This window comes from Perca fluviatilis, chromosome 18, assembly GCF_010015445.1.
Source record: "Perca fluviatilis chromosome 18, GENO_Pfluv_1.0, whole genome shotgun sequence".
In the NCBI taxonomy this organism is placed as follows: domain Eukaryota; kingdom Metazoa; phylum Chordata; class Actinopteri; order Perciformes; family Percidae; genus Perca; species Perca fluviatilis.
This window is the reverse complement of record NC_053129.1, coordinates 32,959,971-32,986,017: the sequence shown is the minus strand read 5'-3', so window position 1 is coordinate 32,986,017 and position 26,047 is coordinate 32,959,971. Positions and strand designations below refer to the sequence as shown.

The 26,047-nt window shown below is 42.3% G+C and overlaps 2 protein-coding genes across 4 annotated transcripts in view; one reads left to right on the top strand and one right to left on the bottom strand.

Annotated features, from left to right (window-relative positions):
• The window catches only part of mei4 (meiosis-specific, MEI4 homolog (S. cerevisiae)), a 74,973-nt gene extending 55,152 nt beyond the window's left edge, over positions 1-19,821 (bottom strand). For 2 of the 3 annotated variants that reach the window (XM_039780908.1, XM_039780910.1), the window contains exons 1-3: positions 9,876-10,064; positions 7,715-7,957; positions 4,700-5,217 (exon numbers count right to left, since the gene is read on the bottom strand). In XM_039780908.1, the coding sequence (XP_039636842.1) occupies positions 4,700-5,217; positions 7,715-7,957; positions 9,876-9,903 (789 nt within the window). In that variant the 5' untranslated portion in view covers positions 9,904-10,064. Of the gene's footprint in view, positions 1-4,699; positions 5,218-7,714; positions 7,958-9,875; positions 10,065-19,778 lie in introns of those variants that run through there. The other variant, XM_039780909.1, reaches the window with a different exon arrangement.
• Positions 19,822-20,051: 230 nt separating this feature from the next.
• Positions 20,052-21,766, top strand: LOC120546157 (5-hydroxytryptamine receptor 1B-like). The gene has a single exon (XM_039780907.1). The coding sequence runs from the start codon at positions 20,057-20,059 to the stop codon at positions 21,251-21,253; it is 1,197 nt and encodes a 398-aa protein (XP_039636841.1). The 5' UTR covers positions 20,052-20,056; the 3' UTR covers positions 21,254-21,766.
• The last annotated feature ends 4,281 nt before the right edge of the window (positions 21,767-26,047 follow it).

Genomic DNA, 26,047 nt, shown 5'->3' with positions numbered 1-26,047 from the left:
AGTGGTGTTACACATTTAACATATATAAAAACGACATTATATAAAAAACGACATACCGAAACAGGCTACATTTAGTACACACACTTTATAGGCTCCGTAAAAGTTCAGCTAACGCATACTAGCATTAGCGCTTGGTGGGCTGTAAACACCGAGCATAAACACAGCCGTGAATTAGTGTGTAATGTAGAATGGTCGGCATTTAACAGTCACAAACTCCACCAGCAGTTAGCAGTTAAATGGATACAAATCACCACATTTCTGCACCACTCGGTGTTAACACAGCCCACCTCTTTTACCTGGCGACAGAGCATCTCTAGCTCGGAGGGCTAGCAGGCCTTGTAGCTGGACAGTCCGGTACACTATTCAGGCATGTTTCCACAACAAAAACACGGCAGTCTCTGAACTCACGTTGGGAGTGTCGTTGAAGTTGGATGTAGTCCAGTTTGTGGTCTAAATGAGCGGACGCTTGCAAGCAGGATCCATAAAGTTCAGCTAACGCATACTAGCATTGGTGTAGCTAAACACGGAATATAAACACAGGCGTGAATTAGCGTGGAATGTCGAATGGTCGGCATTTAACAGTTACAAGCTCCACCAGCAGTTAGCAGTAGCTAGTTGGATTTTATTTCTACACCAGTCCACCTCCACGGGCCGGCGAGAGCAGCCTGGTAGCTGGATAGTCCCGGTTCCGGTACACTGTTGTTCAGGCATGTTTCCACAACAACAAAAACACAGCAGTCACTGAACTCACGTTGGGATTTTCGTTGAAGGAGGATGTAGTCCAGCTTGTTGTTTAATGAGCAGACACTTGCAAGCAGGATGGCTGGGACAGGTGGACAGCTAGCGTTAGCTTTCCACCTAGCCGATGAGGATGTCCCCTAGCCGGCTAGCGGCATTGAGCGACACTGCTGGTCTCCGTGCAGGCGGAGCTCACGTAGTGTGCCGAGTATTGCGTCTGTAATAACGTTTCCTCCATATTCTCCGATCTGTACCGATGTATCCCGGTGGTACACACGTCCGGTAGTTTGAATGCAGATAATTGTTGTAAATGTTTTCTGCTGAAAACCGAAAGCCTGTTTAGCGAAGCTTCAAGATGGCTGACAGTCGTTTTCATTCGGAATACCTCGGCCAGACTCGGCAGTCCAACCCCTTGTGGGCGTGTTGAAAACATACGGAAGTAGTTCCTACTACTGGCTGTAGTCCTTGCCTCTGGCCCAAAAATCTTCCAATGACGCAAAAATCGTCATTTTACGTCATCGGAAGATTTTTTCCAGGCCCCAAATGCAGAAATCTCTCGTCTCAGGGGGACATGAGGGAGGGAGGCACGGTCATTCAGAAATACTATCGGGTTTCTACTGATACAAAGCTGAATGCTAAATCGGTGAAGTATCCCTTTAATAGTTGACAACTAATCGATTCATCTTTGCAGCTCTCACTCTATAAATAAGCTGTCCTATCAAGCTGCAGGACTACTTGCATCTGCGGGGGCGTTAAGGTTTCTCAGAGACAGATCGGTGCAGTGTTAATCAAAGCCCTCATTGAATTTTAGGGTTGGGCATCGTTTGGATTTTAACAATTCTGATTCAAATTCCAATGCTTCCTTTCGATTCCGGTTCTTATTGATTCTCGATTCCGATTCTTTGAGGGGTTGAGTTGAAACGGGTCACATGCCTATTTTCACAAATAAGAGGAAAGTTTTATTTTTCAATGTAAAATAAAGCCAGACTAGAGCGCTGCTTACCGTGCTCCAAGGCTGCAACACAACAAGCGCCTGGCCGCTACGGAAACCAAAACTTGCGCATGTTAAATTGGGAAGTGATGATCGGATTTTAAACCAAATCCTCTAAACGAGTCCAATAAAGAAACGATTCTACAGGAATCGTAATTTTTGAAACGATTACAAGTAGGAATCGGCTCTCGATGCCCAATCCTATCAAATTTACATTGTTGAACGCCCTCCTTACAGTTATCACTTTAACTGACAACCATTTAGCATCACTTCAATTCAATTTATAGTATCAATTCACAACAAGAGTTATCTCAAAACACTTTACAGATAGAGTAGGTCTAGACCACACTCTATAATTTACAAAGACCCAACAATTCCAGTAATTCATCACTTCAGAAGAGAACCTAATTTATTTTACACTAGGACAAATGGAGGGAATTTGCTGTAAAGTGGAAACTTCCTGCAGCCATTTTAGTTTGCTAAGCCGTTGTCTGAGCGTTTGGTAAGAGCCAGATGAGATAACTTCATTTATGTCAACTCCGGCTCTCTTTCATCTCCATTTCCCAGCTGCTGAGCCCCGTCATAACAGGAGCATGTGCGAGTGACTTTTACGAGCAGCTGTAAAGGCAATTTTACCCTTTATGGACTCTGTGAGCTCTGAATGAAGGTTAAGGCAACAATACAGGATGTGGTGGAGATATTCGCAATGCTTTTCCAAGGGTAATAAAGGCTTAAGCGGAGATATTACAAAGGGAAAAGAATGCTGTTGAATGTGGCGTCTCGCAGCAAAAATAACGACAAGCTGCTGGTTCTTTAAAAGTAAACCATACACTACCCAGAATTATCAGATATTGGTAGACATGGGTACATCCCATCACCCTTAAATTGCATCCACGTTGCCTTACCTTCTTCGCGTTATAGGCTGCATCCCATTGCCCTTATTTGATAGCTCCTTGACTCCTCTGTGCTATATGCTATATATTCCACACACAAAAAAAATGGATTGCTGTTTTCACACATACAGGCAATTTGCTTCATGTTCCTCGCCTTAAAAGTTCTATTCATTTTAACTTAGGCTGGTTACCGCTTCGAACTCATGCTGTGAGCGGTACCGGAGGAAACTGGAGAGGGAGGTAAGGCGACGCGCCAACATTTTAAAAATCCGCTCTGCGCTCCATCCAAAATCCTATGACTCATGCTTCCCGCTCGCCCGCGCTCCGCTCACAGGCCCTGCGTCACACCGCTCTCTTTAACCGGTTCCAGCTTCTCCGATGTGAAGATTTGCGAACTGACTGTCTTTGGTCCTGCTGGTTGGACGTAACAAGCAATTTAAAGTCATCTTGTAATAATTTTAACTATATTCTGACACTATGTAGAACAAAAAGGATTAATCAGGGGGATAATCAAAAGTTGCATTAATAATCAATTCCTACATTTGCCTACACACTCTCAGCTGACTGAATACATTAAGCGGACTCCACACACAGCTCTACACAAACACCAATATTCCTGTCTTGCTTTGATAAAATCAAATACTATGAATCTTTAATGATGCTCAAGGGAAATTTGGTAGTGTTAAAACTTGCTTTGGGTAATGTTAATGGATTCCAACTCCTGCAACTGTCATGTAAGGACCTTAAGCCTACTTGCGAAGGACTAATTACCCAAGGGAGGTTCAGTAGTGAGAAAATACAGTTAACAATGTGGGAATTTAATCTGCTGCATCTTTAATCCGTACAGTAAAACCTGCTGAAGACGGATGTTCCTCTTTCTACTCATGTCATGTTTATTTGAATGTTTAATCTGTGTCCCTGCACCGACAGCATCTTTAGATCACCCTAACTTGGCCTGCCCATGCTTTCTTTCTTTTAGTTTTTTATTCTTCAAGTTTTACATTGTATACTAGCTCACTTTTCTGTTTATCATTATATTTTCCACCTGATGTTTTCACTTGCTGTGCCAAAGAAAGTGGAAGTTTTGTTTTAATGTTTTAAATTGCTTTCTACCGTCACCACTGGAGTACAATTTTAATTATCATGCGGTAGAAGAGATTAAAACTTTGAATAACGCCTTGAAGTTTACAGGAGCCGACTGAGACGCTTGATATGAGATTTCTATTACTTGTATGAAAGATTATAAGCACAATAAGTTAGCACAACTTTGCAGAACATGTCCCTGGACCATCCTAGAGAGGCTATTATTTCATATTGCAGAGACGAAAAATATTGCAATGTCAGTTTTCTCAAATAGCGTGCAGTATTTGCATTAGAGCTGCAAAGATTAATCGATAAGTTGTCAACTATAAAATTATTGGCCAACTATTTTAATAACCGATTAATCAGTTTGAGTCATTTTTATAAAAAAAAAAAAGTAAAACTTGTGTAATGTCAGCTTGTGAAATGTGAATATGTTCTAGTGTCTTCTTTCCTCTGGGACAGGAAACTAAATATCTTTGAGTTGTGGGCAGAACAAGACATTTGTGACGTCTTCTTGGGCTTTTTGGGAAACACTGATCCACATTTTTCACCATTTTCTGACATTTTAGAGACCGAGCAACTCATCCATTCATCCAGGAAAAGCAATATAAAAAGCAGCATGAAAAGTGACAAAGAAGCATCAAAAGTCTCTTGTCCGATAGGATATTAAACTGAACATCTTTGGGTTTTAGACTGTCACTTTGAGATTTTTACACTATTTTCTGACATTTTATAGATCAAACAATGAATCAACTAGGTGAGGAAATCATTTTCAGAATCACCGAAAAGAATAATTAGTTGCAGCCCTACTTTGAATGTTTATATAATCGTATCAAAAAGGCCAGGTCTATTTCTCGCTTTAATTAATACGCTCTAACAGCGACCCGACCCCGGATAAGCAGACGAAGATGGATGGATGGATAACAGCGGGGGTAAATTTCCAGCTGTGACCAAATTGAAATGTTGCGTGGGAGTAATTGTTCGCTCTACTCACCCTGCTGAGCTGGTTGCTGTGCAGCAGCAGCCCGGTCAGCTCGCTCAGCGACTCCTCCACGCGTCTCGTGAACTCCGCCGACGGCAGCCGCTGGGAGCAGAAGAGGTCCATCGCTCGGGCCGCCACCTGGCAGGCCGTCAGGATCAGGTCGCGCGGTCCCAGCAGCGGGGGGTCCCTGCACGCCATCACCACAGAGTCCAACAGCTGGCACACGGAGTCCACCAACACCGACCCCGCGCCGCCGTCGGGGCTGAACCACAGCGACTCCAGGCCTCGGTTGTTTTCTTCCACTCGGTGCAGGGCGCACAGCGACTGCAGGAACTGCTCGTGAGGGAGCGCCGCCGTCCCGCGATGACCGGAGGGAACTGGCGGCGGAGGGAACGCGGCGGCAGGCTGGGGCTCCAGCTGTAGGAGTTCAGGAGTCTCAGAGTCGCTTGCTGGTTGAGGCTCGGCGCTGTACGCCTCGCTTCCTGGACCAAACAGATCCTGCGAAGCGTTGTACATCGTGTTGTCCTGGCCTGGAAGATTTTACACAGAAAGTCAGTATCAAGGGGCTTCAGACAAGCCTATAAAAAGGTAAACAAGTATTTGTTTTCCATGTTTTGAGGCAGACCATGGCTGAATCTCAGTTGTCTTATTTGATATCTCCTCCAGTGTTTCCTCTATGTCGATTTTGTAGTGGTGGCCCACAATGGCAAAATTTCTGCCACCATGGTATCACAAATTGGGCTGTACAAAAAATGTAGTCGCTGTTGCCTTTTAAATGATCCTGCCGACATAATGCACCCCCTGTTGGCTGCCACTCACATTGCAATTTAACAAGTACAACTATTCAGAGGTTATTGGGCCCGTCCAGTTTAACGTCCAGTTGGGCAAGTCCAGTTTAACTTTAAGGAAACACTGTCCTCGCTCCTCAGTTTAAACCGGAAGTTGTTCTGGCTCTCCTTCATGAAGGCCGTCTCGAAGCTCCTATTCCTGGCCCGAGGAGCGAAGATGGAGGAGGGATCTCTGGGGGAGCCATGAGCGAGGATACAGACAGCAGCCTTCTCGGAAGCAAAGTTTGGCCAGAACGACTTCCGGTTCAAGCAAGAAGGGGAGAGATATCAAATAAGAGACTTGGGATCCACCCAATGTATGCAACATTAGGCAGTGGTGGAATGGCACTAAGACATTTACTCAAGTACTGTACTTATCGACAAATTCAATGTACTTTTACTTTACTGGAGTATTTCCATCTCTGCACCTTTTTTATACTTCTTTGTACTCCACTATATCTCGGAGGTAAATATTGTACTGCAGTAGAGCATCTGAATACTTCCCCACCGCTGTTGAAAAGTAAACATTTCAGAATAATTCATTCTTGCAGAGAGGCTGTTTTTTTCTGCTGAAAAGGGGAGCTTGTGGCAACAACAACAAAAAAAAAAAGTGCAGAGAATGTTATGAAGATATCCAAGCACAGAGAGTGTCTCTGCAGATGCTGTAAGTCTGGAGGAGAAGATATCTCGAGGACAGATGCATCCTGACACTGAGCGCACGGCCCTGAGGTTATCTCAGCAGGCTGCTAATGATCACCTAACATAATGCTCATGAATGTTGAGTTGTCAGGGTTACAGCTGCTTTTGACCCGGTCAGTTTGTATACTTTACCAACAGGAGACTCGCATTTTCTTCTCACCAGACAGCTATAAAGTAGGGGTGTGATGATTTTCAATCGCAACAATTTTTCATTATACAAAAACCCAACAACCAACGTGGCATCATGACTTTGCGTAAAACATACACGCCAGACAAATGGCGTGTTATCTGTACGCATTTTGAGCTATCTGCGTGTATGTCTACGCTGTATACAGCAGATGTAAACATACATTATCGCGACAACGTGCCGTGCTATCACGAGAACAACGTTAAAAAAAATAAATAAAGGTTGGGTTTAGGAAAAGAACATTGGGAAAATGCTAGAGACAAAGGGACAAATTCTATCAATTGGCTCTTGAACAGATAAGTGCACCGATTGTTTCTTTCTCAAAAACAAATAGGTGGTACGTCATTTTGAAACAACACACCACTGCGTATAAAAAAGAAAAAGTTAATAGAGAGGAAACAAGGAAATGTGCTTTTAGAGGGATGGGGCGTTCTTTTCTCTGAAGCGTCACGTGAGTTCGTCAGCTGTATTGGCGGAGTTAGCAACGGCTTTCAGCTGCATGGCTTCTGGGAAGGCTGCTCTCTGTATCCTCGCTCATAGCTCCTCGGAGATCCCTCCTCCTTCCTAGCTCCTCAGGGCTGTAATAAGAGCTTTGAGAAAGTCTTCAAGAAGGAGGGCCAGAACAACTTCCAGTTTAAGCGAGGAGAGAGGAGATATCAAATAAGAGAACTGAAAAGCAAACTATGATGCGAGGAAGGGAAGCAAGTGAAGGAAACGTGGATGCAGTTAGAGGGCTCCTGCACACTGCCTGCGTGGCGGCTGCGTGGCGTTTTCTATGTCTTTACACACCAGAAACGTGTCTGAGGCGGCGCTGCTGCTGCTAGCCTTGTCTGGACACATGGATGTTTCCCATAAAACATTAATATATACTGATTTGATTACAGCAAATACAACATCGGCAGTATTGACGGCAAAATAGGCTCCAGAATATTTCCTTCTGTATTGACAGGTGGAATATTTGAAAATCAATAATTATTTTTACATGTGTATCTGCATCTATGTCAAAACCTCGAGACTTTCAAACATCAACATGTCATTTATTAAATCCATTTGTGTCAAAATGACATATAAACATCTTTACGTATTCTATTTTGCCTGGAAACTCTTCCAACATGCTTTCGTGTTGCGTGAAAAATAGGCGTCGCTTCTATTTCTCGCATGCACGCGTTTTCAGCGCGGCTCGCGTCTGAGACGTGCGTGTTACGCAGGCAGTGTGCACGCTCTAACCTGTTAACATGGGAGCCGAAATAAAAACGGACACGCAGGCAGTGTGCAGGAGACCTAAGGACCTGGGACGCAGCTAGGGAGGCCTACCTGCTGCCTCTGTGGTGCTCTTTGTGTTCGTCACTCTGGTGAGCAGTAACTCCTGCCGCAGCTTCAGCACCTCCTGCTGCAGCCCCTGGGCTTTCCCCCTCCAGCTTCTATCCTGGCTCATCAGCTTGCAGGCCCAAGCCTCGGCGTACTCCCTGCTACTCACACCCGAGGGCCTGTTCTTTATTATAGCCACTGCCAGGGCGGCTTTGGCCTTCTTGAAAAACCACTCCTCTTTACTCGCTCCTAAGAAAATGTGTATAAAAAGTGAGGAGGGCAGACTTTCAGGGAAGACAACCAAAAAAACATCCACAGTGGCCAGAGACAGCGGTGGAAGTATTCTGATCGTTTACTAAAGTAAAAGTAGTAATACCACACAGTAAAAAAAAACACTGTTAAAAGGAAAAGTCCTGCGTTTAAAATGTTACTTAAGTAAAACTATGTGAGTATCATCAGGAAAATGTAAAAGTACTCGATGCAGAAAATCCTCCCATTGTAGAAAGAGTAAAGGATCCAACCAGTTGTGTGTTTAATGGTCCAATCACGTCAGCTGGACTTGTAGGCCGTTATATTGTTGGCTATCAGATTTTATAAACTACATGTATTTTGTGTGCAGAAATCTTAACCCTTGTGTTGTCCTCGGGTCAAATTTGACCTGTTTTCAAAGTTTTTTTATATCAGAAATATGGGTTTCTTACAACCAAATTGCCCCAAAATAACATGGATGCATGAGGTATGTTGTATGGAAGCCATACAACAAACTTCGCAGGTACAATTAATGAGTACTTTCATTGAATTTGGGGTGTTTTATTCAATTTTATTGCATTTCAACACAGTGTCAAGACTAAAGTTTGACATAAAACAGTCTGTTATTCCCTCAACATCCTCTGATCTTAACTATTAGTTAAAAAAAAAAGAATAATTTCTTTTTTTTAACTCAAAAATTAGGTATAATGTCATTTAAATTAGGTTTAATGACCATGAATTTTAAAAAGCATTGAGAAAAGTGACAAAAACATGTCAATTTTTACCCGGAAGGACAACATATTCACAGTAGGAGTTAGTAGGCGTGTTTTTCACCGTAAGACGTAAAATATAAATTATGATGTAAAAATATAACTTAGTTCTTCACCGTTAAATGTAAAATATAACTTATGTTAAAATATAACTTAGTTCTTCACCGTAAAATCTAAAATATAACTTAAAAAGTTAGTAAACTTAAAAATCTAACTCCCTCTCCACATTTATGGTGGACGGAAAGACAACATATGGGTTAATGTGTAAAGTAACTAAAGCTGTCAAACAGATGAATGTAGTGGAGTAACTAAAGTAACTAGTAACTAAAGCTGTAACAGATGAATGTAGCGGAGTAACTAAAGTAACTAGTAACTAAAGATGTAACAGATGAATGTAGCGGAGTAACTAAAGTAACTAGTAACTAAAGCTGGAACAGATGAATGTAGTGGAGTAACTAAAGTAACTAGTAACTAAAGCTGTAACAGATGAATGTAGTGGAGTAAAAAGTCCAATATTTCTCTCTGAAATGTAGCAAAGTAGAAAGTGGCATGAAAAGAAAAAGACTCAAGTAAAATACAAGTACCTCAACATTTACCTACAGTACTTGAGTAAAAGTTACATTCCACCACTGGCCAGGGAAACTCGAAATCCAGCCACGTTCATAGTTGTATGAAACAATGTTATGTTTTAAAAGTAAGCCCTCAAAATAATGCAACTTGTGTAATGAACGAATCACGAAAGACACGCAGTGATTAAAAAAAAAATTTAAAAAAAGTGACTGTAATGTTGTAACGATACAATTCGTAACTGACTTAGCTTGCTCTGTGCTAAGTTATCCAAACACGCGTGCACAAACTAGCACCATAACGTTAGGTAAAATACAAATGTTGTGTTTGTTGTGTATCTGTCGACAAACAGACAATGTTGAGAGAAACCATTGCTGCAGAAAACAATGACAAACCCGCCTTTACATGACCCTAAACTAGGGCAATAAGGCTGTAGCTCGCTAGCTGAACTCACCGCGATGCTAACCGTTAGCTAGCTCATGAACTAGCTAGCTACAACATCAAGGAGTTAACGTGACATTGACGCTTCAAACGGTTAACGTCAACTGTCAAACTATTTCGTTACCCTTTTAATTAATTACCTTTTGAATGATTCTCTTTACTATCCATTGCGTGGCGCCTCTTGTCCTTAAACACCCTGTTAAAAGTGTGCAATCGTTACAACAACGTTGCTACTTCAGCTACACCGGACCTGGCCGGCTGGACAGGTGTTATAACGAAATCTGTGACCCGTAGAATTCTGTCACACCATGGCGGCCATGACACTACTGATCAAATGTTCCCCTGGTCACAGCTCTCAAACAGTTACATGGATAAACGGCCACTCACAAGTGTTAGCAGCAGGAATAAAAACTGACCTAAACACTGACAGTTTAATTGTATTAAAATATTTTTATATTATTTATAATTATTGTATTACAATTACTACTTTTTGTAGTACTTAACATCCTCTTTTTTTGTTGTGTTTTTGATTTCATTTGATTAAGATCCCCATCAGCTGATGCAGAACATCAGCAACTTTTCCTGGGCTCCACACCACTGACATACAGTGCCTTGCGAAAGTATTCGGCCCCCTTGAACTTTTCGACCTTTTGCCACATTTCACGCCTCAAACATAAAGATATAAAACTGTAATTTTTTGTGAAGAATCAACAACAAGTGGGACACAATCATGAAGTGGAACGAAATTAATTGGATATTTCAAACCTTTTAAACAAATAAAAAACTGAAATATTGGGCGTGCAAAATTATTCAGCCCCCTTAAGTTAATACTTTGTAGCGCCACCTTTTGCTGCGATTACAGCTGTAAGTCGCTTGGGGTATGTCTCTATCAGTTTTGCACATCGGAGACTGACATTTTTGCCCATTCCTCCTTGCAAAACAGCTCGAGCTCAGTGAGGTTGGATGGAGAGCGTTTGTGAACAGCAGTTTTCAGTTCTTTCCACAGATTCTCGATTGGATTCAGGTCTGGACTTTGACTTGGCCATTCTAACACCTGGATATGTTTATTTGTGAACCATTCCATTGTAGATTTTGCTTTATGTTTTGGATCATTGTCTTGTTGGAAGACAAATCTCCGTCCCAGTCTCAGGTCTTTTGCAGACTCCATCAGGTTTTCTTCCAGAATGGTCCTGTATTTGGCTCCATCCATCTTCCCATCAATTTTAACCATCTTCCCTGTCCCTGCTGAAGAAAAGCAGGCCCAAACCATGATGCTGCCACCACCATGTTTGACAGTGGGGATGGTGTGTTCAGGGTGATGAGCTGTGTTGCTTTTTCGCCAAACATAGCGTTTTGCATTGTTGCCAAAAAGTTCGATTTTTGTTTTCATCTGACCACAGCACCTTCTTCCACATGTTTGGTGTGTCTCCCAGGTGGCTTTTGGCAAACTTTAAACGACACTTTTTATGGATATCTTTAAGAAATGGCTTTCTTCTTGCCACTCTTCCATAAAGGCCAGATTTGTGCAGTATACGACTGATTGTTGTCCTATGGACAGAGTCTCCCACCTCAGCTGTAGATCTCTGCAGTTCATCCAGAGTGATCATGGGCCTCTTGGCTGCATCTCTGATCAGTCTTCTCATTGTATGAGCTGAAATTTTTAGAGGGGACGGCCTGTAGATTTGTAGTGGTCTGATACTCCTTCCATTTCAAATTATCGCTTGCACAGTGCGACTTGGGATGTTTAAAGCTTGGGAAACCTTTTGTATCCAAATCCGGCTTTAAACTTCTCCACAACAGTATCTCGGACCTGCCTGGTGTGTTCCTTGTTCTTCATGATGCTCTCTGCGCTTTACACAGACCTCTGAGACTATCACAGAGCAGGTGCATTTATACGGAGACTTGATTACACACAGCTGGATTCTATTTATCATCATTAGTCATTTAGGTCAACATTGGATCATTCAGAGATCCTCACTGAACTTCTGGAGAGAGTTTGCTGCACTGAAAGTAAAGGGGCTGAATAATTTTGCACGCCCACTTTTTCAGTTTTTTATTTGTTAAAAAAGTTTGAAATAGCCAATGAATTTCGTTCCACTTCATAATTGGGACCCACTTGTTGTTGATTCTTCACAAAAAATTACAGTTTTATATCTTTATGTTTGAGGCCTGAAATGTGGCAAAAGGTCGAAACGTTCAAGGGGGCCGAATACTTTCGCAAGGCACTGTATATAAAGTGGACCACCAGATCCCGTGTCTCTGGACGGAGACCAGTGAAGGATTTCAGAAGTCTCTTTCCCGGTGCTGGCTGAGCGTTACTGAGCAGCCTCCAGCTGAGCTTGAAGACGTAGATGTGACGTGAGCAACCTGTCTGAAAGTGTGAAGTCTTCTGGTAGCTGTGCCAAGAGAAATCTCAATCATTCCCAATCTTACAGAGACGGAGAGCGTAGGTATATGTAAGGAGATAACATAGGCCCAGGCTAATTATTGCTAACTAAAATGCTAGTTAACATTAGCAATTAAAGGTCCCATGCCATGAAAATTTCACTTCATGAGTTTTTTTTAACATTAATAAGCGTTCCCCCAGCCTGCCTATGGTCCCCCAGTGGCTAGAAATGGTGATAGGTGTAAACCGAGCCCTGGGTATCCTGCTCTGCCTTTGAGAAAATGAAAGCTCAGATGGGCCAATCAGGAATCTTCTCCTTATGAGGTCATAAGGAGTAAGGTTACCTCCCCTTTCTCTGCTTTGCCCACCCAGAGAATTTGGCCCCCCCATGAGAGAGAGACATCATGGCTTTCAAATGAGCAAAGTGGCAGTTGGTCAAGGCCACACCCCCACCCTCCAAACATTACAACAGATAAGACCTTTTCAGACAAAACACACACATCACATGATATAAAAAATAATAGCAGTATAACTAGCATTATTCTTTCTTGCAAATATAACTATACATATTCCTCTTCATATACTCTTATAAATATTACACTAAATACATAAGCACTGAATATAGAACATCTTTGTATACATATAAATATTCCTTTACATAAAAAGTACAAAAGCACACAAAAGTTACAAAATATGGATACAGGCACAGGGCCCTTAGATGTTGCTTTACTTGTTTTTTAAAGCTTGATTTATTGTGCGCTTTAGCAATCTCAGCCGGAAGTGAGTTCCATGCAACCATACCGCGATACAATACTGTACGTCGCATTGATTGTGTTCGGGATCTAGGAACTGTGAAAAGTCCTCTGGTGGCATGTCTGGTGTGGTATTTATGTGTGTTAGAGCTAAATGTAAGTTGACAATATAAACAATTAGGAATTTTCAATTCATTAATGTTTCTAATAAAAGCCAGGAGTGATGCTTTGAGTCTCTCCTCAACTTTCAACCAGGAGAGCTGCTCTGTTCTGAGCCAACGTCTGCAGTTTTCCTAGATCCCTCTTTGCAGCACCTGACCATATCATCGGGCAATAGTCTAGCTGTGATAAAACTCGAGTCTGCAGGACTTGTTTGGTCAAAGTGTGGTGTTAGAAAAGCAGAGCATCTTTTTATAACAGATATATTCCTCCCCATCTTTAAAAGTGTGATGTGAAGCCACCATTTTCCATTTTAGCGACATTTTGCTTGGACTATGAGCCGTCTCCATAGAAGGAGGACTTTTTTGAGCCTGACAAACCACTGCCATAGCCATTTATATATCCTAAGATAAACATAAAACCAGTTCGTACTAAACTCACTATAGAGAAGAGTTCCGGCTGGAGCATCATAAGAATATTAGGATTTTTTCTCCGGCGGGTTTTAGCTGATAGGCAATTTAAAAAAGCCACTTGTTTTTCTCTCCCTGGGTTACAATCACTGCAAATTGTTAACCTTTAGGAAGTTTCCTGAATGATATTTTCAAGTATCCTCGATATATATGTAAGAGCGTTGTCGAAACATTACAACACAACTCATTATCAGCAGCAACAGGCAGCCCTCCTATGAATCTGATCTCAGCAGTGGCCGATTTACTCCAGTAATGTACTTAAGTCCAAATGTTGAGGTACTTGTACTTTGCATAAGTCTTTTCTTTTCATGCCACTTTCTACTTCTACTCCGCTACATTTCAGAGAGAAATATTATACTTTTTACTCCACTACATTCATCTGTTACAGCTTTAGTTACTAGTTACTTTAGTTACTCCACTACATTCATCTGTTACAGCTTTAGTTACTAGTTACTTTAGTTACTCCACTACATTCATCTGTTACAGCTTTAGTTACTAGTTACTTTAGTTACTCCGCACATTCATCTGTTCCAGCTTTAGTTACTAGTTACTTTAGTTAACTCGCTACATTCATCTGTTCTAGCTTTAGTTACTAGTTACTTTAGTTACTCCTGCACATTCATCTGTTCCAGCTTTAGTTACTAGTTACTTTAGTTACTCCGCTACATTCATCTGTTCCAGCTTTAGTTACTAGTTACTTTAGTTAATCCGCTACATTCATCTGTTCCAGCTTTAGTTACTAGTTACTTTAGTTACTCCACTACATTCATCTGTTCCAGCTTTAGTTACTAGTTACTTTAGTTACTCCACTACATTCATCTGTTACAGCTTTAGTCACTAGTTACTTTAGTTACTCCGCTACATTCATCTGTTACAGCTTTAGTTACTAGTTACTTTAGTTACTCCACTACATTCATCTGTTCCAGCTTTAGTTACTAGTTACTTTAGTTACTCCGCTACATTCATCTGTTACAGCTTTAGTTACTAGTTACTTTAGTTACTCCACTACATTCATCTGTTCCAGCTTTAGTTACTAGTTACTTTAGTTACTCCGCTACATTCATCTGTTACAGCTTTAGTTACTAGTTACTTTAGTTACTCCGCTACATTCATCTGTTACAGCTTTAGTTACTAGTTACTTTAGTTACTCCGCTACATTCATCTGTTACAGCTTTAGTTACTAGTTACTTTAGTTACTAGTTACTTTACACATTAAGATTCCTGCACACAAAACACATGTAGTTTATAAGATCTGATGTTTGATTCTAAAGTAAACTAGCCGACAATATAACGGACTACAAGTCCAGCTGAGATGATTAGACCATTAAACACACAACTTGTTGGATCCTTTCATTTTTTTTTTTTATAATTTAACTACATGTTCCTGATGATAGGCTACTTATTGCCAGACCTTCCTCCACAGCGCTGCGGAAAAAGGTCTGGCTACTCCACACAGCATTCCGGGATGGGAGAAAAATGTGCTCTGGTTTATTTCTTTAAACCAATCACAATCGTCATGGGCGGCGCTAAGTGCTGGACGGAGCACGATCAAAAGTAGTTTTAGTCATGCAACAGAAAACTCAGATTGGACAGATGGTCTAGCTAGCTGTCTGGATTTACCCTGCAGAGATCTGAGGAGCAGTTAACCATAGTCCTCACAAATCCACCGGAGGTTAGAACGCTAACACAAAGAAGGAGGAAGGGGACGGACATCCGGCCGAATTTCCGGCGATACCGGAGCAATCTCACAAGTGGAATGTTGTGGATATAAACTTGCAGTATAAACAACTCTGCTGTGGAGGCTACTTTAAGAGTCGATAGCTAAACTAGCATATTGGGTGGAGGAGGAGATGGAGCCAGGCTTCTGTCTGGAGAAATATCTCTTTCCAGGCGTCCCTGACCAACTATTCTTAATTTGGAGAAGCAGCAGCTCGATACAGAGGTCCTGCCGGATCACTGAACCTCAGAGTTCGAGCCCAGCCACTTTCCCAAGGAATCTCATTTTAGGCCGAGAGTGTCCATATAATGTGATTCCCTCAGTCAGTGCAGAGCCTGCAGGCATAGAGGGGAAGGTCGGGAGAAGCTCTGTGGGACGATGGGGAGCTTTGCTTTGTTACTCAGCAACATGATGAATCTGCTGCACAGTATGGATGTAATCTACAGAGTGGACGCTGAGAGGGTGAAATGAAGTGTGACAAATGATTTATGCATACAATCTCCCTTCGATTGTGCAAGTATCGAATATTGTTTGCCGAGAGAAAAGTCATCTCCAACAGATTTTTCAATCAGCTTTGCGTCAGAATTAATACACCGCTAAAATGCTTCAGTTTTTAATTGAAGTGCTCATATTATGCTTTTTGGCTTTTTCTCTTTCCTTTATTGTTTTATGTATCGTAATAGGTCCCCCCCAAAGGGACTTACCATCTCCAACAGAAAACACTGTTCACCAACTGCTCCAAACAGCTCTATTGTAGTCCAGCCTTTACTTCAGAGACAAATGTTATAATGCTCGCCTAGCTGCTAGCGTGGCACGCCCTCATACTCTGCTTCTGACTGGCTAGTAGTCCTTACCTAGGTACTGTCAGGGCACGCCCTCATACTCTGCTTCTGACTGGCTAGTAGTCCTTACCTAGCTACTGTCAGGGCACGCCCTCATACTCTGCTTCTGACTGGCTAGTAGTCCTTATCTAGCTACTGAGCATGTGCGACTCCCAACACACATGGAACAGAAGTGAGATGTCTCACTCTGTAGCTAAAACAGAGAGCTCAACACACAGGGTGAAAAGAGGAGCTGCAGCAATGTGCAGTACAACACAAATATGGTGTTTTTTGAAAATGTAACCATGTAAACCTATTCTGATATAACCTCTAAATACAATTATGAACCTGAAAATGAGCATAATATGAGCACTTTAAAGGAACCACCAAACCCAGTGTGTGCAAAGTTACGGAGACCATCCTCGCCCCCAAAAAACTCTCCCAGAGGTTGTTTGTTCAAGCTGACTCATCTTTATGTTTCTAGTGGCCATAGTAGTTATGACGGGAGCAAAGAAGGAAGTAATGTGACAAAACAAATTTTAACGTAAGGATGCAAACAAACACAGGACTTTCCCCCAGGAGAACGTGGTTAGCGTTAGGCTAAAAATAAAATTAAACAGCGAGTTGTTTTTTTTACTTTGCGAACTACACGTTCAGCGTAATCAGTGCGTAATCGGAAGTGAAGTAACGTGTGACTGTAACTCGAACCACCACTTTCTTCTAAAAGTAACTGAATGTGCCTAAACCTAACCAAACTGCGACCGTTTCACTAAGTTATCGATGTGTTTAAAATTGCAAGAGTTGATGAAGATAGATTTAGATCAAATTTTGCCAAATGTGGCCACCGCTACGCTCCTGTGGGTCGTATCAGAGGGTGGAAATAAACAACCACTATTGTCGAATGGTTTGGAGGACTAATTTGTGCTCTATTTGATGTTTTTGTCGTGTATAGTATATTTAGGTTGTCTTTCGTTGCACCTTGTAATTGTTGATTTTAAAAAGTTCTAAATGTATATGATATGTATGTATATATATATATATATATATATATATATATATATATATATCATTTTTTCATCTACTCCAACAATCAACAGATAACATTAAAAATACAAACATAAACAAACATCTGCTCGCACGCACACACAGGAACATCACCTTTTATGCTGATAAATTTAATATATTTTTTGGTTTTGTAAGAAATCATCAAAATAACCAGTAGTTGCAGCCCGGACTTTTATCATTAGCAAAAGAGAGAGAGAGAGAGAGAGAGAGTGAGTCAGAGAGGAATTTTAAAGAGCTCTTTATTAGACTCATCTGAAGGACACAGCTACAAAAGATACGAGCCCCCGCTGAGTGGAGACTGATTGATACAGAGGCTCGGCTGATATGATCAGCTGATTATATCTCAGATAAGATGGAGGACAGGCGAGGTCACGTCCTCTGTTTTTCCTGCTGGAACCTGGGGGCAGTTTGACATTCTCAATTTAAAACAAAATGGGGATTTTAAATGCTGATTTAAAAAAAACAAAAATTACCTTTTTGTTGCTTATTTGTGAGTTTTCGTTGCCTTTTTCAAAAAAAAATTAGACTGTTGCCCGAGGTGGCGGTCCTTTCAGTGGACATTACAGTTGAGTTTAGCAGACAAAAGGGGACCGTCATGGGGTGACAACTAGGGTCGGGTACCAAAACGTGGTGCCAATAGGGCACCGGTGCCGACGTAAACGGTAGTAACGAGACCTCATTTCGGTGCCTGACTTTACACTACACTCGACAGCAGATAACGTTAGCCTACCTTTAGCTAGCAGCGGGATTAAACTAAATGGTTAAAATGCTGACAGCTAACGTTAAACAGTGTAAAGTGTGACTGTATTTCACTGGAGAGGATTCCAACCGGGATGTAACAGCTGCCGTTGTCAGAATTAAACAACACAGACGGTGCGTTCACTTGAAACAGGTAGCCTCGCGGTGCATTCAAAGTTATTGTAAAATACCCTTTTCCCATCTGGTGGTTGTTTTTTGTCGTTTACCAGCAACGTACTGGTGAAATAAGTTATTGTTGTAAGTTATAGTTATTGCATTATTATTATTGAATTTTGACCATATGGCCTTAGCAGTAAACAAGCTGTTCTTTAATGTTGCCGACTGTCGTTTAGTAGGGGAGAGCCGGGACAGTTGAAACACTTTTTAATCAAACGTAATTTACAAAGCGATATATCATATTTCTATTGTGGAAAATGTCGTTTCATTAGGTTTTTACGTGGGTTAGGCCACTGCACATCCAAATAAGTGCCCTTAACGACCCCACAGCCCGTCAGTCTCCATAGGATAACATGGGACCCTCCATGAATTATTGTATAAACACAGATATTTGTGCATTTACTTAAAATATATGGAGTTACAGCCAGGTCGGGGACAGTTGAAACAGCTGTTTCAACCGTCCCGGCATAGACATATGCCATTATAACCTGTTTTGCTTTCCATGTCAACAAGCATGCAATATGAATGTCTGGGATTGTGGAGAACACTAAATGGTCTACTGAATAAGCATGTAGTCGAACCTTTAAATGAAAAACCCTCATTAATAATCGAAAAAATGTAACCGCTAATGAAGTTTCCAACAATCAAAACTCGTTTATGGCCTGTAACTCCGTGATGAAAGGAAATAACAGGACGATATTTGGCCGATAGAAGGAGGTTAACATGCCCTATGTTTTGACCTAAGGAAGTCTGTCTATCATCATTGCACTCGGAGAAAACTGGAATTTCAATCATCCTGGCTCTCCCCTACACTTCTTTTTTTTTTACTTTCTTAAAAAGTATCGGTACAGGCACCGTTTTAAAAGTATCACTTTAGCACCGGTATCAGAAAAAACCCAAACGATACCCAACCCTAGTGACAACAGTTAAGTTTAGACACCAAAAGGACTTTGGTTTGGGTTAAAAACACAGCTTTTGTCTTGGTTTTCTTTCTTACATTTGACACTAGCGCTTTTACTGTATATTGATATGCTGTCATGTTTTTCTTTTCTTTTAAATGTATATATTTTAGTTTACTCAATGAATTGTATGCATGTATTTCCTCTCACATTATTATCCTTGAAGCTTTGGCAATATTGTTATTTCTGACATTCATGCCAATAAAGCAATTTGAATTGAAGGAGAGAGAGAGAGAGAGAGAGAGAGAGAGAGAGAGAGAGACAGATGGAGAGAGGGGGAGAGAAGGAGAAAGAGGGTGAGACATGGAGAGAGGGAGGGAGAGAGAGGGAGAGAGAGATGGAGAGAGAGAGGGAGAGAGAGAGAGAAAGAGAGATGGATAGAGGGAGAGACTGGGTGAGAGAGGGAGAGAGAGAGATAGAGGGAGAGAGAAAGAGAGAGAGAAAGAGAGCGAGGGAGAGAGAGACAGATGGAGAGAGAAAGAGAGACAGTAAGAGAGAGGGTGAGAAAAAGAGAGAGAGTAAGAGAGAGAGAGAGGGAGAGAGAGACAGATAGAGAGAGAGGGAGGGGAGAGAGAGAGAGAGGGAGAGAGAGACAGATGGAGAGAGAGAGAGAGAGACAGACAGATGGAGAGCGAGAGAGAGAGAGAGGGAGGGGGAGAGAGGCAGTATAAAATCAGCAGTCAGACTTGAGCAGCTCTGAACTTGTGAGCAGACACTGAACGGATTAAAAAGCAGAGACATAAAGTGTTCATAAAGCGTCCCTGTAAACACCGGATGATGTGGGAAATTATTTCAATACCTCAGAAGAAGATCCGTGGATGATGGAGAGCCATTTCATTTTCATTTCCTGGATGTTTCTGTGGATGAAATAAGTCTGAAAAATGCTGCGGGCGAAGTGAATAAGATGAAGAGGAGGAGGCAGACATGTGTCTCTGTGGAAACACCTGTCGTCTGACTGCTGCTGGAGATGGAGCCGCTTTTATTTTGGGGGGGCTTACAAAAAAGGACGAGGAGCGCGCGTGATGGATGAATATTTGAGGGACTTGAGGCTGATCTCCAGGCTTCCCTTCGGGCTCAATGACAGGGGGATCTGACGGGGGGGGAGGTATGGGAGGGATGGAGAATGCCGGTGCGCTCAAACCAACGCCTGTCAGTTACGGAGAGCTGTTGAACATCTCCACCAACTACACCCGGGACAATTTCACGTCGAAAGAGGAAGAGGAGGACAGTAACGTGGCTTTCCAGGCGGGTCTAGGCGCGACTTTGGCGCTCATAACTTTGGCCACGACGCTTTCAAACGCGTTCGTCATCGCTACCATTTACCAATCCCGAAAACTGCACACCCCGGCGAACTTTCTGATCGCCTCCCTGGCTGTCACGGACCTCCTGGTGTCCATTTTGGTGATGCCCATCAGCGCGCTGTACACGGTCAGCCAAACGTGGACTTTGGGGCAGGTGATGTGCGACATCTGGCTGTCCTCGGATATAACCTGCTGCACCGCGTCCATCCTGCACCTGTGCGTAATCGCGCTGGACCGCTACTGGGCCATCACGGACGCCGTGGAGTACTCCAAGAAGCGCACGATGGGGCGCGCCGCCGGGATGATCGCCACCGCCTGGGTGATCGCCATCTCCATCTCGCTGCCGCCGTTCTTCTGGCGCCAGGTGAAGGCGGAGGAGATGACGAGCTGCAACGTGAACACGGACCACATTTTCTACACCATCTACTCCACGTTCGGCGCGTTCTACATCCCCACGCTGCTGCTCATCGCGCTGTACGGGCGGATCTACGTGGAGGCGCGCAAACGCATCCTGAAGCAGGCGCACAGGAAGCCGGGGAAGAGGCTCACCTCCGCGCATCTCATCACCGACTCCCCCGGCTCCGTGGCGTCCACGACCTCGCTCAACTACGGCACGAACGACGCCTCCTCCTCGTGCGACGCCGCGTCGTGCCACGCGCACGCGAACCAAGTCAAAGTGACCGTGTCCGACGCGCTGCTGGAGAAGAAGCGCATCTCCGCCGCCAGGGAGAGGAAGGCGACCAAAACTTTGGGAATAATCCTGGGAGCGTACATCATATGCTGGCTGCCGTTTTTCATTTACACTCTCCTCGTGCCTGTGTGCGAGGCCTGCTTCCACCCGGAGCTATTTGACATTTTCACGTGGCTGGGTTACCTCAACTCTTTAATCAACCCCATCATTTACACCATGTCCAACGAGGACTTCAAGCAGGCTTTCCACAAACTGATACGGTTTAGATGCTGCAGGGCGTGAAGGACAATTAGTAGACATAGTTATGTCCTCTCACAGGGGCGGAGCCGGGGGGGGGCTTCTGGGGCTACAGACCCCAATGTTTTCTCAAAAGCCCCAAATCGTTTAGGCAGGGTTAAACGTTAAGGTTTATTTTCACTAGCCTGCCTAAAAATGTGTCTTGCCCGAAGACAATTTTTACAGGCACCCTATATAATGTTTTGGGGGGGAAAAAAGGTTTCAAAAAACGTCAAAAGCGTCAAAAAGAACACACCGAAAAAAGTAATAATAATAATAATAAGTAAAAATTTGAAAAAATGTAAAATGTTGAAAAAAGGGCAGAGAACGTCAAAAGGCTGCAAAAATGTAAAAAAAAAGGTTAAAAAAAGGTCGAAAAAAGAGCCAGCCCAGAATGATTTAGGCAGGGTTCAACGTTAAGGTTTTCTTTTCACTTGTCCGGTCTGGCAAGTGAAAAAAAAATTCTATTTGCCTAAAATACATTTTTACAGGCCCCTATACAATTTTGTTTTTGTATTTCTGGAGAAAAAAAACGTAGAAAAAAACATCAAAAGCATCGAAAAAGAACACAGAAAAATGCATTTAAAAAAAAGCGTCACATGTCGAAAAAAAGAGTCAAAAACGTCAAAAAAAATGTGAGAAGAAAAATGTTGAAAGCATCAAAAGTGTAAAAATAATTTTTTTTTAAGTGTTAAGCACCAACTCATTTCTTGATTGGCTAACGGCACATTCAAATCAAATCATCCAACAAATGATGAAGTGGGTTGAAATGAAATTTACTTGCCCGACATGGCGTTTTAATTGCCCCGGGCCATCGGGCAACCCTTATTGGTTTGTTCTATGCTATAACTTTTAGGTCTGGGTATCGCTAGTCTATATCAACGATGTTCCATTTCCGGGAGCGCTCCTTTGCCGTCGGAAATTCCACCAGTTGTCCCTCTTTTCGGCCGGATGTCCGTCCCCTTCCTCTGTCTTTGTGTTGGCGTTCTAACCTCCGGTGGATTTGTGAGGACTATGGTTAACTGCTCCTCAGATCTCTGCAGGGTAAATCCAGACAGCTAGCTAGACTATCTGTCCAATCTGAGTTTTCTGTTCCACGACTAAAACTACTTTTGAACGTTCACATGTTCCACCAAAACAAGTTCCTTCCTGAGACTATTTACCATAGGCACCGTGGCTCCGTTTGGAGCTTAGCCCCGCCCACGACGATTGTAATTGGTTTAAAGAAATGCCAATAAACCAGAGCACGTTTCTCTCCCATCCCAGAGTGCTTCGTGTAGCGAGACCCTCCTCCGCAGCGCTGTGAAGGAAGGTCTGGCAAAGTGAGACTAGGGTATCACCAATGATTTCCCAAAGCGATACGATTCCGATTCACAAGGTCCCGGTTTGATTACCTATCCAATTCAATTCAATGTCAATTAGTTCAGGATATAAAGCTAGGATATAGCTTGGATATAAAAGAGATTCTCAGAGAAGTTCTGCTGTGAATTACACAAGCAAGAAGCGACCCTCAAATATTGTTTTTCATAATGCATTCATTTATACATCAATGGTGAAAAGGCAGATATGCTAGGATTTTATTAATCAATATCAGATCACTCAAACAAAGAATTGATTATTTTAACCCAGCCCTAAATACTACTACTAGCTATTACCTTAAGAAATCTAATATAATTGAGCAAATGTTCTTCTGGAGATCTTTAATTTACAATCAGAGCAGCTCAGATTATTATGACATGAATTGAAATGTAGCAGATTTGTCATCTAAATGTTCACGCCGTGAACTCTACTCCAGCAGAGTTGAACAAAAATAGGTTCCAAGATTTTTAACGCTGTTTACAATGAATTCCTACCTTACCTATGTAGCCTAACAATAAATAAAATCAGACTATTTTTGCCTCTTTTTAGGTGCCAAGAGTGAAAATAAGTCTGGTTCTGGTTTCAGAATGATGAAGACAGCTTGAGAACAATTCGATATAAAACAGGATGTTGGCTCTCCAAGATGATTCTTTTCCTTGGCAGCTATGATGTCTTTTCCCCAAAAGATGTATTGATTTGTAGGCATTCTGTTCTCAAGTGACTGTTGAAAAAGAGTGCATATCGTCGCTGTCGGGTGAAATGTCCCAGACGGTTGTTTTTCAGGAAATGAAAAAAAGGGTAAATTTGGAAACATTTCATTGAGCCGTTGACCTCAGACAAAGTCAGATGAAATCGCCTCGTCACTGCTTAAATATTTGTGAAACAAAAACAACCCCGACAGACGTGAAGGGCGACCAATAGCGTTGCTTTTTTGAACCAAAATAAAAATGACGAAGGTTTGTAACCGAGCTGCTGTAAATGGGAAAAGAAAAATCTCCCCCAACCCCCTTCTAGGTTTGTGCTGAGCCTCGAATGTTTTTCACCGTATGGCTCCGCCCCTGCTCATCTCCCTCCCCCCCCACCTTTAAATCCTGCCTCTAATCATCTGTATAATGCCAGAATCAAATCACCATCACACACATATTTCACTCCGCAGGTTTCCCCTGAGGACATCACCAACATCAGGATCGTTTATGATAATGTGGCTGCAGAATGAGGACTGTGAAAATGCATTGACCTGCCATCCAGTCTGCATTGTGTTATCTGATGGCTTCACTGTGTAATGAATGGCTGCCATTTCTCTACCACTGAATTAACCCTTGTGTTGTAATCGGGTCAAATTTGACCCGTTTTCTATACCTTTTTAACTACCTAGTTTTGATTACCCAAAAATAACATGGATGGATCCATACAACGCGCTTCGCAAGTACAACAAAAGATCGGATCTCTACTTTCATTGAATTTTGGGTGTTTTATTAAATTTTTTTGCATTTGAAAAAACAGTATACCAACGTTGACTCTTCTGTGATTATCCTTCCTTCAATATTAGTCTAAACAATTCATAATTTCTGCTTTTTTTAACTCAAGAATTAGGTATAATTTCCTAAAAATTAGATTTATTGACCATGAATTCCAACGAAAACTAAAACTAGTAATAAGTTGGTGTTAGTGGTGTCATACACGGAAGTGAAAAGAATCGTTAAACGTCCAAAAAAAGCGACAAAAACATAGAAAAAAGGGCCACAAATGTTGAAAAAAATGAGAAAAAGTGAATGTTTTGGCCCGGGAGGACGATGCATGGCCGAATGGAAGACAACACAAGGGTTACATTTTTTTTAAATATATATATATATATAGCCGGCTGCTGTTGGCGCAGATGAGAAATGTCAGTGTATGTTATGATGCAACCCATACTCACTCCCAACTCGTCAAATACTGACTCTCAGTCGGTCAGTGGCTCTCAGCGTCAGAGAACGACTCACAAAGCTCACTTTAGCGTTGTATGAGGCACTCCCGGATGTATTCTATTTAACTGGGAACTGGATCCCACAATGGCTAGGATTGGGCATCGAGAACCGGTTCCAACTTGGAATCGTTTAAAAACAATTACGATTCCAGTTGAATCGTTTCTTTATTGGAATCGTTTGGAAGATTTGGTTTCAAACCCGTATCGGTTCCAAATTCAACACGCCCAAGTTTGGATTTCCGTAGCATCCAGGCGCTTGTTGCGTTGCAGCCGCGGAGCACATAAAGCGGCGCTCTAAAGTGTGGCTTCATTTTATGTTGAAAAAAACAACTGGTAATACTAAAAATTTTCATGTGACCCGTTTCGAAATCGAAAATCGATAAGAATCGGAATCAAGCAAAAACTTCCAGGATTGCTCCGATGCCACAGGAAATTCCACCGGATGCATGCATTTTCGCCGATGTCCCTTTTTATTCCACTTTCTTCCGGTGGATTTATGAGGATCTCTGCAGGGTAAATCCAGACAGCTAGCTAGACTATCTGTCCAATCTGAGTTTTCTGTTGCATGACTATTTGCGCCGCCCAAGACAATTATGATTGGTTTAAAGAAATGCCAATAAACCAGAGCCCGGAATGCTGTGTGAACTGGTCAGACCTTCCTCCGCTCCGCAGCGTGTGGATGTACTGGCAAAGCGAGACTAACCTAACCCTAACTAAGGTTTTACCCTGCACATTGAAAAACGTCGCAAGGAATCCGGACCCAGAGCGTTAAAAAGTGACGCAAAGTGTCCCAACCAAGCGTGTTGAAAAATGACCCTAAAGGGCAACCCAGAGCATCAAATATTGCTGCGTATGGGATTGCATTAGATTTGTTTTAAACCCTGTCTTAAGGAGACTACATATCTTTCCCTAACCTTAACTAATTGGTTTTACTCTGCAAGTTGAAAAATGACGCCAAACCAGATCTGCACGTTGAAAAACTACACTAAAACGGTCCTGACGCAGGGTGTCAAAAAATGCCAAAGTGGCAAATACTGCCATGGATAGGACATTGCAATTAGTTTAAAAAAAACGTGCGTCTGACTGACTACACTACTCTACTGACTACATAAGATTTTTTGTGTCAGTAACTAACGCCTAAGGCCCCTGACCAAGCGTAGGTTTTTGACACGCTGGGAGTTAGACTGTGTTGCATGATGTGGAAGCTCTTTGCAGATGATAGTTTTGTTATAACGACTTGGAGAAAGCCCATGGCCCGGCTCCGGGGCCATGGGCCCGCTTGTACGCACTGCTCTGGACTGCAGTCTACAGACTCACTTTGCCATATGAGTTTGACAGTCAACGTCAGTTGGCTTGTAAGCACAAACAGCTTAGGACTAAGCTACAATGAGCCCCACGGGCAAAAAATAACGTGTGTGTTTCATTTTCCTGACTCAATACGGGGAAATACTGGTGCCTACAACAAGTTTAGTTCG